Source organism: Nanorana parkeri, unplaced genomic scaffold (genome assembly GCF_000935625.1).
Source record: "Nanorana parkeri isolate BGI_ZX_2015 unplaced genomic scaffold, ASM93562v1 scaffold526, whole genome shotgun sequence".
NCBI classification, from domain to species: domain Eukaryota; kingdom Metazoa; phylum Chordata; class Amphibia; order Anura; family Dicroglossidae; genus Nanorana; species Nanorana parkeri.
This window is the reverse complement of record NW_017306794.1, coordinates 195,882-210,571: the sequence shown is the minus strand read 5'-3', so window position 1 is coordinate 210,571 and position 14,690 is coordinate 195,882. Positions and strand designations below refer to the sequence as shown.

Below are 14,690 nucleotides of genomic sequence, written 5' to 3'. Positions count from 1 at the left end.
CGCTCATCAGATTTAAGGTAAGCTTGCTACTGACTAAACTAATATAAGGAGCCAGTTACTTTATAGACACATGCTTTGCTAGTATAACATCAGACTGTGTTTCAGTTAAAAGTAAACCTGTGCTTTGTCCAATGAGTAAAACAACTGGTGCACCTTTTTACACTTCTCCTCAGCACCATTTACTCACCTTACTGTGCTACCTACTATGTTCGGCACCCGGAGCTAGAGAAGTGGTTCCGTGTAACCTACAAGTAACTCAATTCTTACCTTACACAGAACCAGAGGCTCTTCCCATGTGACAGCAGTAGTGCTTGGTGATTGGCCCAGTGCTGGCACATGGAGTGAGTTTTCTTTGCAGTTGAATGGAGTGACACAGAAACAAAGTAAAATTGACAATTTGCTATTGGGAAGAGTGGCTAAAAGCAGCTGTCCTATAGATGACTATTCTACATCGCTCTAACTTCTTGGAAAGGGTAGGATTGAACCATAAAAAATATATATTTAATAAGAAACATTTTAATTTACAGTATATCAGGACATGGCAAACGTTGTGTGTTGCCAGATAAAGTGCAAGAAACAAGTGGAATGGATGATGTATTTGAGAAGGGATTCATACTGTTTAAACACTAATCCACAGCTAAAAACATACATTTCTATTCAGTGCCCAAAGTTTTGTTCAATTCAACAACCTCCAAACACTCTTGTTGTTAAACAAAGACATACAAGTTTGACACAATGTATAAAACCTAAGCACATTGGTGATTCTCAATGCTACCTTCTTCTTTCTGCTACTCTTATAAGGCAGCTTATTATATTTTTTATCAGAAATCTCATGCATGTTTAGGCATAGGGACTGAGTTACTAAGTGAAAAGTCAATATTCCCTAAAGACAGTGAAGTGAATGAATGAAGTGAAGCTGTGTTCATTTTGCATATCCAATCACAATTGGTTGATTGAAGTGAACACAGCTTTATTCACTAAGTTAAGTGAACATTGATTTAATGACAATGGAAACAAAAACAGAATGCTTAGCCTTAGAAGGGTAAGCCTGCCTTACTGACTTCACATATAGCTAAATATTAATACAGGATATGCGGTAAGGTAATGAAAACTATGCCATATAAACTTTATACATCATGGGAAGGGGAAAGGATACAATAATTAAATTAAAAACAGACCAGAGAATATTAGTAATATACAAAACTGCATATAATACTTCATATATTGCATTATCCAATATGGTTCTACAAAATAAATTGAAACAGACAATCCCAGGAACGTCTGGATGCCTGAGTGCTTTGGAGAGCTAAAGTATGTTAACAACAAACCATGTTTTCTGTTCTTTCCAAAATTTCTCCAGTAACATACACTATTCATTCTTTATTGCTATACTGATACTTATTATGGTTATCCAACTTCTACAGCGCTGTTTACTCCAAAAGAGTGTACTGATGGTAAGATAATGTGATTTGCAATTATTGCAATATGATTTAATGAATGCCAAAGATGCCTGTATATTGCAATATAGAGATCTACTATTAGAATACAGATTATTTCTGTATTTTAGTTGAAACTACTATATCATCCAGTCTTATAAAGAGAGTGTGTGGTCAGACATATTCTTTAAGGCAGTGAAAAGGGCGATGATGACAGCACAAGTGATGTAACTCATAACGGTCTATAAAATAAAGTATTTCAGCTCATCTCATTACAGTAACAGAAATTATTTGATTGTTATAGGTTACTCCATCTTTCATATCATAATTATAATTTTGCTACACTTTATTTATTAAACTCCCAGGGTTAAAAAGACTATTCAACTTTATTGCTTTTATCACAATCTAAAAACTCCAATAGATGCAGTTTATGTCTGTGATCACAGAATATCGTTTGTGCAGTTTTTGGGTCTATTTCATCCTATGTGTTTACCTGTAACCAGAACCTTAAGGGTATAGACCATTTACCATTTTGGTTTCGATTTTGGTTTAGGTTTTAATATATAAATCTAGTATCACACAGGTTAGAAGTACTGGCAGATGGTCAAACGCAGAGCCATGTATAATTGTGGAAGTACAAACAATGAGATGAATTTGTGCTCCATGGAGTATTGCTGCTTCATGGAGAATGTACAAAGTAATTGCTGAAGCCATTTGTTTTATAATCTCTTGTTTTGTTCTATAAATCTCTATTATAGATTTTGGCTAACTTCCTTACAGAAGTAAAGTAAGCAAAACCCTTATGTGTAACATTTGGAGCAAACAATAATTGGCAAATCTAAAAACACTAAAACTGTATTTTAATAGGTTTGAGAGGTTTCATTTCAGGCATGCACTGAAAAAATATTTTTTTATGTTGGCATCTAACCCTGTTATGTTCCAGAGTGTTTTTAAGGCAGTGTTGAACTGACCATGCAGTGCAACCCAAGCCTTTAACATTACCACCCATCAGTTTTTAAGTTTAAGTTGGGCATTTTGGCCAAGCAGAGGCCAAAATGCCCAAAACATGGAAAAACAATGTAAAATGTATTCCAAGACAGTTTAGTTGGAATACAGGTCACTGCATAATCAATACAAATTAATTCACACTGTCCAATGCAGAGAAACCAAATCTAATTATCTATTGACTAGACTGAGCAACCAGCATATATCCTACATGCACGGTAGGTTGGTTCAAAGCTTATATATGCCAGCTTGGGTTTTGGGTTACCAGCACTGCATATGTTGTAGAATACACATACATCTCTAGGAATGCTATAACATCCCTATGTCACAGAAATACAGCAGTATGTGACAAAATGATTTTGGCTCAGATAACTTTCCTAGCCATTCCTATCATGCTATAAAACATGAAATAAGAATCTTTGGTAAAAATTCTTATGAAGTCATTAAATTCACATGTTCCTATCCAATGGTAAATGCACACATTACTGTCACTGATTTACCCTGGAAATCTACCATAGTAGTTTGTATTTGGTGTACTGATAGAGAATATCCTGCTCACTTCTTTAGCCTTGATACTCAAGTGAACTATAACAAAATGCTGTAGTAAAGCGTAAATATATCAAATTCCAATTAGACACATATAAATCTTCATGTTAGTAACAGCGTTCATTCTTAAATATTGTGCTTTTATAAATTAACATATGTCCATTTCGGTGCTGATATCTCTGTGAAATAAGCTTTTTTTTAAAAAAAAGAAATACAGAACAAATGTTTGTACTTTTCTTTCAGTCACACCAAATAGAGCAATACCTGGTATCCATTTCTTGACACTAAGGCAGTCATAGATCTGTAAAGTGTCTTTTACATTTGGCTGTATTAGAAGAGAAGCTGTTAGCTGATCCAGCAATAACTGGATTGCCCCATTCGCTACACTGGAGGAGATGAATAATGAATGACTGAGTTATAATCTGGTGGTGGGCTGTGACACTCTAGGTTCATATCCATTGGCATAAGGACAAGCTCTTCAAGTGTGAGGTCTGGAGGGTATTCTTCAATCTGGCTAGATAGCTGGTACTTCACAAGGTTTCTTTCATTCTCCCCAAGCACAGACTCCTTGCTTTTGCTTACTGCTTTCATTCTGTAGAGAGAAAAACGATGAAAATGAAAAACGATGAAAATGAAAAGTTAAACTAACAATGTGTTTATTTTATGTGTGGAGACCAGCCAAGACCTATTTGGAGAGTGGTTTGTGAAGCCTAGCTGCTGCATTGTTACTAAAAGGGGTGACACAAGGTTTTAGATGCAATGACAGCTAAATTAATAATTTTTTCAGTGCATATAGCAACAACATATTCTGTAACAGAGTACAAAGAACATTAAATTCTGTTCACAAAAGCCTTACTTCCAAAGCAGCTTATTGGCTATTGTCCCAACAAGAGTCACAAATACACTTGTGCACCATGACCAATTTTGGTGGAAGCCAATTAACCCGTAGGAAACCTTATCATGCAAAACAAACCCAAACAAGCATATGGAGAACATACATACTCCATGCACTTAATGCCCTTCATGGCTAATGAAATCTGTACCACTAAGCCACTGCACTGTTAAAGTAGAATTTCCTTTACTGACTATTCTTTAGATAATCTCCTTATAATGTTCTATGCAACTAAAGTACCTCACAATGCAAGCACAACAGTATTTGCCAGTCTCTCCCAAACTGACTGTTGAGAAGACAGAAGATGCAATTGTGAGAATGGTAAAAAATATAGTTATACATGAAGGCCTTAGATCATTACATAAGGACACTTTCCATCTGATATGAACATTTACTGAATAGTCTGTGTCTGACTATAGATAATTAAATATGGTACTGGCTGATTTCTGCTTAATCAACAGAGAGTAATCATTATGCCCCTTCAGTTTCCAAACCTATTGGATCAACATCCTCAGTTGGAACTTGTCAGGTGCAGGACAGTTGAGCAGGTAAATTGCCATACAACTGCATCAGAATTGATAACATTATGCAACAAAGTATCTGTGTGCTAGAACCTAAAGAAGGAGGACCTGTTAAAGCCTAACTGAACTGTCAGTTTAGTCACCAGCTAAATGCATTCCAAATGCATCAAAACAAAAGATGTTCAATGTCTAATAGTTTGTTTTATTGGAAAGCAGCCACAGCCTGAATAGAAAAGCATATCCCCTGCCAGCATGCTTCTGAGAAAGACCCTTACTTCCTGTGTGGAAACAGTGGTCACTCTACAGAGGTCTGACATGCCCCCTGCTGAGTCACAGCTACTGCTCTCTAATCAGCAAAACTCATGTTCCCTGCTGACTGGAGAGCTCTAGTTCTGACTCAGTTAGGGATAGTGTCAGACCTGTGCAGAGAGTCCACTACTTCCACAGAGAGAGTAAAGGTCCTTCTCTGCAGTATGCTAGCAAGGGGTATGTTTTTCTACTTGAAAAACGAGAAAAACAATTGTAAGACTCTGAACAGCTTTTTTTTATTCATCTGGAATATATTTAGCGTATTTAAACTGAAAGTTCAGTTGGGCTTTCACTCAAGTTTTCTAGGTAATCTATCAACTGAATTAGCACATACAAATACTGAAGCTTTTCTAGGTTACCAGTGTTCCCATTATCCTGTTTAGGCCCCCTGATAAGCAATCAACAGGTGTGACATTACAACAATTTCAACGCTCTGCTACAGATGCATATGCCCACACATGCTGGTCCCATGTGGCGGCTCCCAAATAGCCCATCCTCCACATCACAATGAATGACAGGAGGAGTTCAGGTAGTCTGCTTTACATCAGATGGATTAAGAAACAGAGATTGTGACTTAGTTCCAGAGCACAATTACTTTCTTTCTTTTCTGTCATTTAGTGTGTAGGATACATGAAGGATGCTAGTTTTGATATGAATACACCTTGTAGACTATTTAGCAAGAACGTGTAAGATATATTGTTTTATAGAAGTATTTGCCAAGCGTTTTTGGGCACGCATTTGCACCGATGAGATTTACGACCCATTTTGTTTTGTGGCCTGAAAAGGATCCTACCTTAGAAAAGTGACATCAAACTCTCATCACTCTGCTCTATGCTAAAACATTTTTTTAACACTAAGCCACTTATTTCTGCAATTATGGCACAGAAAGTGCTATGACGTCATTTGGGAGCATGGTGGCCTTTTACTCAATAGCCACGTCTGGACAGATTCTAATAATTTGTTTAAAATTCTTACACATTTATCTGTTGCTGAAGAAGGTAAAGCTTGTACATCACTGTTCTGTGTATGAGGAGTTAGAACTGTTCAGACAGCGGCAGGCAGACAGCCAAGTGAGTGAGTGCTGGATATTGGCCAGGGTACCTGACATTATGACATAACAGAAATGCAATTAAAGATTACCCTGACCGCATGTAACTGTTATGGGAAAGTTTAGCACGTCTTGTGAACAGTATTTTACGAATTGGAATAGATCAAGGCTGCATACCAGCTCTTTAAATAGCTAAAACTGCTGTTTATAAAATACTCACTATTTAAGTTTACAGATTATGGGGTTTGATTAGTTAGATTCTCCCTTATCTTGTTCCCTTAAAAACAGTATAATTTTTATTTCAGATAGATCTTATGCTGTTATGCTGTGGCTTTCTCTTACAGAAGAAGTATTTTCAATTTATGTTGTGAAAATGCATGCAGTTTTATGTATTTTTGAAAACATTAACATTACATAGCATGAGAAAAGAGCAAAGTAAAAAGGTAAGCAGCAAATTTAAATATGTGCTATGATATGTGAATGGGAACACCTTACAAATATAAAGTAGGTGTTATGCTGCTAAAATAGAAATACACTTTAAAACATAACATATAAAAACTATGTCTGTCTGATGGTAAAATGGTATACTGTGTAGAAACGCACTAAAAATGAGGTACAAAATACCAAATATCAGTTCAGCTGTGGCACCAATCATTTCTATAGGCCCTAACATACACACTAATGCAATAAAATGTTTCATAATGCACTGCAATGCACAAATGTAAATTGTCCTCACTGATTCTGTATACTAATTATGTTTGATGCAGATAACCAGTAAACCATTGCCTGGATTTCCCCTCTCTTCCCAGGGACAAGTGCCATGAAAACAGGAATTAATAGGATGTTACCCCAATGGGGACACATACAGCAACAAAAGTCAGACACAGATTCTAACCTTTCCCAGCTCTATCCAGAACTAAACATAAGTTTTGGCTGGAGTTGCACTTTAGTTGTACAAACATTCAGGAAGGACTGCGTTAAATCTATGAGTAAAATATCCTTCAATGTATATCTGTGCCTGCTTTTTTCTTTTTACAAGATGTGTTTAGAAGATGTATTTTATAGGTTGGGAAACTGGAGATCTAGACAAACAGTTTAAACTAAAAACATTAATATGACAAGAACACTTTCTTTTTGAATGTATTCTGATGGGAATTGTGCCATGCCAGAACTAGACTGACTAAATTAAAATACCACTGGTTATTTCATCTATGCAGCTACCCAAAGAATTGCTGACACCCAGTTTATATTAGTATGGTTTGGCACCAGTACTAAGGATCCTGCATGGTGCAAATAAAGCTGAGAATGCTGGTTGAATGCATTACTTTTACTGTTATCATTAAAGCTGAACATGCAATTAAGAAAGCTGCTAACTGTTTGACTTAAAACATTAACATTTTAAAGAAAAATACAGTCGTAACCATTGTGACGCCCAAGCTCCCATTAAAAAAACACATACTGCCAGGCACCAGGAGGAGGTATCAATAGAGCAGATTTGTCACAAATGCTTATTGTGCAGTGTCGCTACAATGCCCATCATGCAATGATGTTCTGTTTGCCTGAACTCATCAAACATTGTTTCCAGAGTACACCGGGATCTCCACAACCTCATAATGGTTTGTTGTGCAAATTAAAACCAGAGTTGCATAGTCATGCTTTTGTCTTTTTTCACACACTGAGGTCACTTCCTATTGGCCATAAAATGCAATGGTTGGCACTAGCCAATAGGGAGATCATAGGAGTGAAAATAAAATTTGTGTACTTACAGTAAAAAATTTTTCTAGGAGTTTATCAGTGGACACAGGGATATAGTAATTCTGAGACATTTTGGTTATATTACCACCTTCAGGAGTAACTGAACACTGACAAATAAAAAAGCCACTGGTCAGCCAGGTATAACCCCTCCTATTCCCATTATACTTTAGTTGTTTTATACAACCAGTACTAGGAGTAGGCCAGAAGCACAGAGGAGTGGGATCTGTGTCCCTCAATAGACTCCAAAAAAACAGATTTTACGGTAAGTGTGAAAATCTTCTTTTCTTTCTTTTTCATTATGAGACACAGGAATGCAGTCATTCTTGGACATTTGGGTCCTTAAAAAGAAATGCAACAGGAGTGGGAACAGCCAGTGAGAGATCCAACGGATGGGGAATATTATTATAAGCGCAGCCAAAGGAAACAAAGCCCAAATAAGGCTAGATGAAAAGACAGGTAAGTAAATATGTAATTGCTATTGCCAAGGAAAGGCACTGAAAAACAATCAGGTGTTCCAGAGCAGGGCAGGTAGCACTACTAGGGGAACACGGCTATCTGAAAGATAATGTGGAGGACAACCAATCATCAACCATAAAGAAAACAGATGGAACAACAACTACCTGAACAGGGGAAGAATGTATGACCACTAGCTATGGTGGTCAAAAAACAAGAATGTGTATTAAGGTAAAGGCCAAAGTCTGGGATACATAACCCTTGACCTATGGCAAAGGCAGAGTGGACAAAGTATGTTCCAAACAAGATTCCAAACAGTGAGCACCTGGAGCTTGAAGTTGAACACCCATAATCCTGGACTTTAGGCAAAGGGAAATCTAAAATATGACAGTCCTCTCAGCAGCGATCCAAAGGGAGAGAACAAAGGAAACCTTCAATGTGAAACAAAGAAGGGTAGAATATTAAGTCCCTTTTAAGGAAGGAGTGGAGAGACCCACACATACATAAAAGGGAAGTTTGGGCAAGGATATATTGTAATGCAACTGACAAAGTGACATCAGGATCAAAAGAATAAGACGGAGACCTTAACCACAATACAAACTGCCCAATTATATATGTGAATAATCAGTTAATATATAATACAATAATCATGTGAATATATAAGTTAATAGATGAAATAATGTTACAAAACCGTAATGTGTATATAATAAATATCATTGTTATTCAATGATCTAATATTGTTTATTAAAAATGAAATATTAATTGTGAGGTTCAGGTGAATGTAGAAACCAAGTACTTAAATAGAAATGACAGGTTCTTTAATTATTTGCCCAACATAATTCTAAAGCATTGGGGGGGGGGAAATTATGCTACTACCGGGAGTTAAAATGGATGACCAAAATTAAATTATTATACTTGAGATGAAAAATGGGAAACTCTGTAGAAGAACTGGGCCACATACCCTGGGTGCCAGGGTCTAGCAATGCCCCTCTTTAGAAAAACACATTGTGCTTCACTGCACATATTGCTGTTCTTCTTTCTTTGTATTCTCACTCATTGCTCAAACAGTTGCATATTGACTGAGATGCTGTGTGGACTTGAGGTGTTTTCTAAACAGCAGTGCATGAATATACATTACATGGCAGTGTGTTTGCTCAGCATACACCAGTGTAATAGATGAAGATGATAAATTCATGTAGCGCATCCAAGAACATATCATAATATTGTCTATCCTCACAGAAATCATATAAAACAGTGGAGAATTTGTTGAACATTTCTATAGGGATATCAGATTTTTGTCTGGTTTTATTTGACTGTTGCATCCTGTGACTTGATGCTTTAGTTAGTTTGCCAGAAACAAAAAGCAATCTCCCCACGAGTCATAAGAACAGTGGGATCTGGCCGAGGAATGACAAAAATAATAATCCCTGTAATGATTCTCAAGTAGCTTTACGGTCAGCTATAGAAAATGTCTGAAATATATCCAGGGTAAATGTCTCTGAGGTATTCTTCTAATGTGTAATTCCTGACTGATATTGTCCCAGCTCTTTAACTTTCTGTAGATTTTGGACTCAATGTGAATACAATTATTTTAGCTAACTGGTTTTAGAGAAAACTCAGGCGCTGCACACAGTATACATAGTGCAAAGAAAAGTCACATAAACCTGCTGAAAAATATCGTAGCATATCACAGTAAGTATTACTAAAGGAGCAGTGTTTCCAGCAGCTCCAGAAGTTCTTAATGGGCCTGAAAGCCATTAGTGTCACTTGAAATTCAGACTCTGATTGGTGTAACCTTCTTGGTCAGTGAAGGAGAAATGGACTGATGAGCTTATTTATCTGTCACTCTGCTCTCTCTACCTATCAGTAAGATTCTTGTCACCATATTTGCATGTAGCACACCTGATTGGCTCCCAGTGCTGTGCCTCCCCCCACCAATTTAAGCTCTGCTGCAAAGGGGATTGGAAGAGGCTGATATTCAGATATCTACACTAGTTGCTCTTACAAATATGCTTAGTGATTTTTAGTGAACCCATAACTGCAACACTTGTTGTTTTTGTATCTGCCTGGAGTTCAACTTTAATTATATGTCCAAAGTACAGCTAATGTTTCAGTAGGTTAGCTGATAGCATAAAGTTGTTTAAATTGATGAAACAGCCTAATTAATGGGCTATGACTGAAACACTGTTGTTTGAACATACATACATTCGGTTTTGGTGCTTCCAAAAAACACATGCACAAAAGACAGGTATTACAAGTATAGTAAAAAAAATAGTGAGTAAGTAAGGCATCAAAGAAAATTATTTTTTCTACTATGCATTTTTATAACGCTAAACGCAGCTAAGAAAAACTGCCAGTGTTTATGAACCCTCTGGGGAACTCCCTTGACTTGGGGGCAGAACCTGCCCTTTTTGTGGTGAAAAAGGTCAGCATCAACAAACCAGCAGTACTGTTCGGCATATAATATCACAAGTATTTGCTTAAATAAAAGGAACTGATTGTGTGCCGAGCCTGATAGTATTCCAGCATACTACCAGATACTACATGATACTGACTCTCAGTGCATTTTTTGTACTCCTGTGTTTAAAACTAAATTAAAACTAGAACCTAATTGGATGCTCTGAACAATAATCTTTTTAATATTGACTGCTAAGTAGGAGCTCCTTATATTTATTGGAAACAAATCAATTTTGTTGCTTGTGAACTGTCCCACACACTGGATCTGCTTTTTTTATTCATTGGATATAAGTTCCTTTAAGAGAGGGCGCTAGTGTATATCTTTGTACTTTATAAACCACTGCAGAATATGTTGATGTTATATGAATGAATGAACAATTACATTTGTAACAAAACCCTATCTTAGGTTCTATTTTATGACCTCACTTACGCATGAGCAATTATTCCAAATGGCCATGATCGTGTCTCTTGTCGTTTCAGATTTTTCATTTCCACGGAGGACAGTACCATCCCACTGTCAGATTCCCCTTCCTGTGATGGAAATACAGGCATGATAAATAATGATTCATGGACATTGCTTTTTTCCAGTTAATGTAGAACATCAAGTTCAAAGAGTTGGCAAACATTTTTTTTTATAAAAACCCCAAATTGCTTTCCCTTCTCATCTGACAGAACACAAGCAGAGTCACACAGCACAAACACTAAACCATCAAAATACACAAAATTGCAGTAGGGAAAAGGGTGGCAGTCTTGTTAGTTTGGTTGTCCAAATACAATTTCTCACAAGTAGAGGAAGGTGTGTTGACCTCAGATGGACATACAGGCATGACAGTTGTCAGATACCTTCCAGCAGCTCAAAAAATACAAATAATTTTTGTATATTCTTATGCAGGAGGGACATGGTGTGGCCAGATGACAATGGTATATCCTTGAAGGACACAATAGTGTTCAGGGCAGATTTTCTTATGTGCTAGGAATATATCACATCGCTCAAAAGCAGTCTGCTGACAGGTGTCATCCTGAACCCATAAGGATGAAGTCATCACCCTATCTTAAAATGGTAAGATCCAGTGACCCCCAACTCTATGGCCAGCTTAAATGCAAGAGTCTGTGACTACCTAATACCAATGGCCTATTCACAAAAACAATATAAGGGACTATAATAATTTGCAAAGTGCATTAACTAAGAACATCAAAGAGAATTCAGTGTATTGGTCAAATAAGAATTTTGACTGCACTCTGCACATTGCTCTTTGCCCTGCTGAAAAAGCTTGTGAGACTATATTTATTGTGTGATGTAATTTTCAGCACTGGCTAGACTTGAGAATCTTAGGTAAGAAAATCGCTTTTATATTTACTAAGGCTAGCCAATAATCGGAAACAATGGTTGGAAGATTCAGCCATTGAATGGCTGTCCTGTGCAGTGATTGTGGCATAAACATAACTGGTCGCACTGACTGATTGGGCACTGCATTATGCATACATCTCTGATGCCAGACATAACTTGTGGAATATTAGGTCAGGAAAATCCATTGCAGACAGCCAATATTTTCCAGATATAAGATAGATAGATAGATAGATAGATAGATAGATAGATAGATAGATAGATAGATAGATAGAAGCTCAGGTGTCTGCACAACTTAATGGTAGCCACAGAAGCTATTGACCAGATCTCGTAGCAATCAACTCATGTCTATTGCTAACCTGACTCCCTAAACTTCACTTCAGCTATAAAGTAACATGTTGCTCAAAGGTCTCTGACACATGAATGTTTTGGTTACTCCTACTTCCAGATGTTTCTGGGGCCTTCTGGGAGCAGGTTTCTGGGTTCTTAATAGATTCTTGTGAAGTGTGCTTATACTTGCAAGAATTTTCTGGATAAAGACAGCGTGCTCACCCCAGTTGCCTTGTTTCTGTAAATGTGTTTACCTCGTTGAGTCCTTTGTCCTTTCCCACTGGCACCTCGTCAAATGTCTTCACACTCAGTGGTCGATTCTTGTTATTGTTTCTGAAAACAAGAAGGGACACAGGATGAGCCCAACACCCACGTTTCTTTGATAATCTTCCTAATTCATCTTCAACATAGTGAAAAGCTCAAAAATTTCATGTTTATTCTTTATCTTTGTGTTTTGCAATTTTGTTTACTAGTAGCTAGCAAAGATCTGAAATGATTATAAAGCTTTGCAACGCAATTAAATGTTGATTTGTGTACAGTATGTGCTAGCCATGGAAACATATGATAGCAATTTAAATAAAGCAACATTTACAAATGATGAATCAAATTATTAAAAACAACTTAAAATGCCTTTTTCAAAGTACGTGAACTCATCTGAGAAGGACTCTCTAGTGAACTCCACACAAAGAAAACAGAGTACTGATTATAAATAAATTAGCTTTCTTGTGCTAACTACTATGACCCAGTTCATAAAAAAGCAGAGTTTTCAGGTTTTGTACATGACTCAAATCGCACAACTGAACTACACTGCATGCTGTTTTGGAATCAACACAACACAACTGACATACCATACAGACACCACAAGAAACAGCAAACTGGCCACACTGCTGTACATGTTAGACAATGAAAGCATGTAATAATAATAACTGTTTAGCCCAAGGGCATCTTGACAACTAATCTGTCTAATTTGTGGGGAAAGGAGGTTTGCCCAGTGTCTTGATTTGCTGGGCGAACTGATTTGCTTCAAGACACCTTCACCAGTTCACTTAGGTGTATGATGCATGCATGTTTTTAGTCCCCAAGTGCATAACTTTACATTTATCAATATTAAACCTAATTTGCCCAAAAAAACAGTGCATTCAGGTCTGCTTGTAAGTTGGAGACATCCTGTATGCACTGTATTCCACTACATAATGTTGTGTCATCTGCAAACACAGAAATAGTACTAAATCATTTATAAATAGATTAAACAGTAAGGGACCCAACATTGAACCTTGGGGGACAACACTATCAACCTCAGACCATTTAGAGTATGAGTCATTGATCACCACTCTCTGAATACGATCCTTAAGCCAGTTTTCTATCCAATTACAGATTGAATACTCTATACCTACAGACCTCAACTTATACATTAGCCTCTTGTGGGGAATGGTGTCAAATGCTGTTGCAAAGTCCAAGTATACTATATCCACAACCATTTCTTTGTCTAATTTATTGCTAACCTCCTCATAAAAAGAAAGTAGATTTGTTTGATAACTTCTGTCTTTTGTGAATCCATGCTGACTATGGTTATAATATTATTTTCAAGCAAAAACAAGTGCATGTGATCCTTTATTAAACTTTCAAGTATCTTCCCAACTGTTGACGTTAAGCTTACAGCTCTGTAATTACTTACAGTCCATAATGCAACCTGTGAAGCAGATTACAAGTATGCATTCACCAGTGCAGATATCTAGTTTTAGATGAAGTAGGGAATGGTAAAATTGCTGTTAGTTTTTTTTTGCTTTATTTGTGCCTTTTGGTTGATTTCCTTAAACAGATGTCTCTCACATGAAATGCCATGTCTGTCCAGAATTTTATAAAGTGACAATACTCAAATTGTTCCCCAGATATGCAGTTACTATTTGACCATTTAAAAAAAAGTTTTTTTTAGGTCTCTATCACTATAATGTGATAGTTCTCACCCAGATTCCAGCATGCTCCAACGTGTCACAGAGTTTCTTATGCTTTGTTCTCCACTGCCAGGTTTTATGTTTGTCTCTCCATCAACTCGTAGAGCAGTGTTTAATGGAATGTAGTCTTTTCCCTCCTATGGCAGATATATAAAGAAAGTTAGGCTAACCATAAAAACTCATCAGTTTCTAAAATTGCAAAACAGATATCAGACAGAGTCTGGAGAAAACTACTCTGGGGGTGCAAAACTAGTGCAAAATATTTCAGCCTATGCACTCGGCTTTAGATTTTCATGGCATATGTGGTCTCTTAGAAAAGGTGCAAGTATTGTATTGAAAGTCATTTTTATTACTACAATTAACATAATTTGTTTCCTCTTTAGAGTTTGTGTTGGAATTTGCCAGCTGCCCATAAACCAATAAGCTGTATACTTGCTAACAGTCATGAACTGCTGTAGTTGAGAAGTGTTCATTTGGTTAGTACAGTGTACTATTGCTATCTGAAGAGTTAGCCTATAATGTATTCAAGACATAACTTAGATGCAAATAAAAGCTGACCAAACACCCTTACTACTGATTACAGCACAGCCCAAGTACTTAAAAAGATCACACAATTTTTGCAAAAAAAGTTCTGTGTTAGT

The 14,690-nt window shown here is 36.8% G+C and overlaps 1 protein-coding gene across 1 annotated transcript in view; it reads right to left on the bottom strand.

Moving 5' to 3' along the window:
* Nucleotides 1-2,821: 2,821 nt before the first annotated feature.
* Nucleotides 2,822-14,690, bottom strand: part of LOC108791089 (vascular endothelial growth factor receptor kdr-like) — a 115,506-nt gene continuing 103,637 nt past the window's right edge. Inside the window, exons 27-30 of the mRNA XM_018561472.1 lie at nt 14,062-14,186; nt 12,352-12,430; nt 10,853-10,953; nt 2,822-3,579 (exon numbers count right to left, since the gene is read on the bottom strand). Of these exons, the coding sequence (XP_018416974.1) occupies nt 3,369-3,579; nt 10,853-10,953; nt 12,352-12,430; nt 14,062-14,186 (516 nt within the window). The 3' untranslated portion in view covers nt 2,822-3,368. The remainder of the gene's footprint in view (nt 3,580-10,852; nt 10,954-12,351; nt 12,431-14,061; nt 14,187-14,690) is intronic.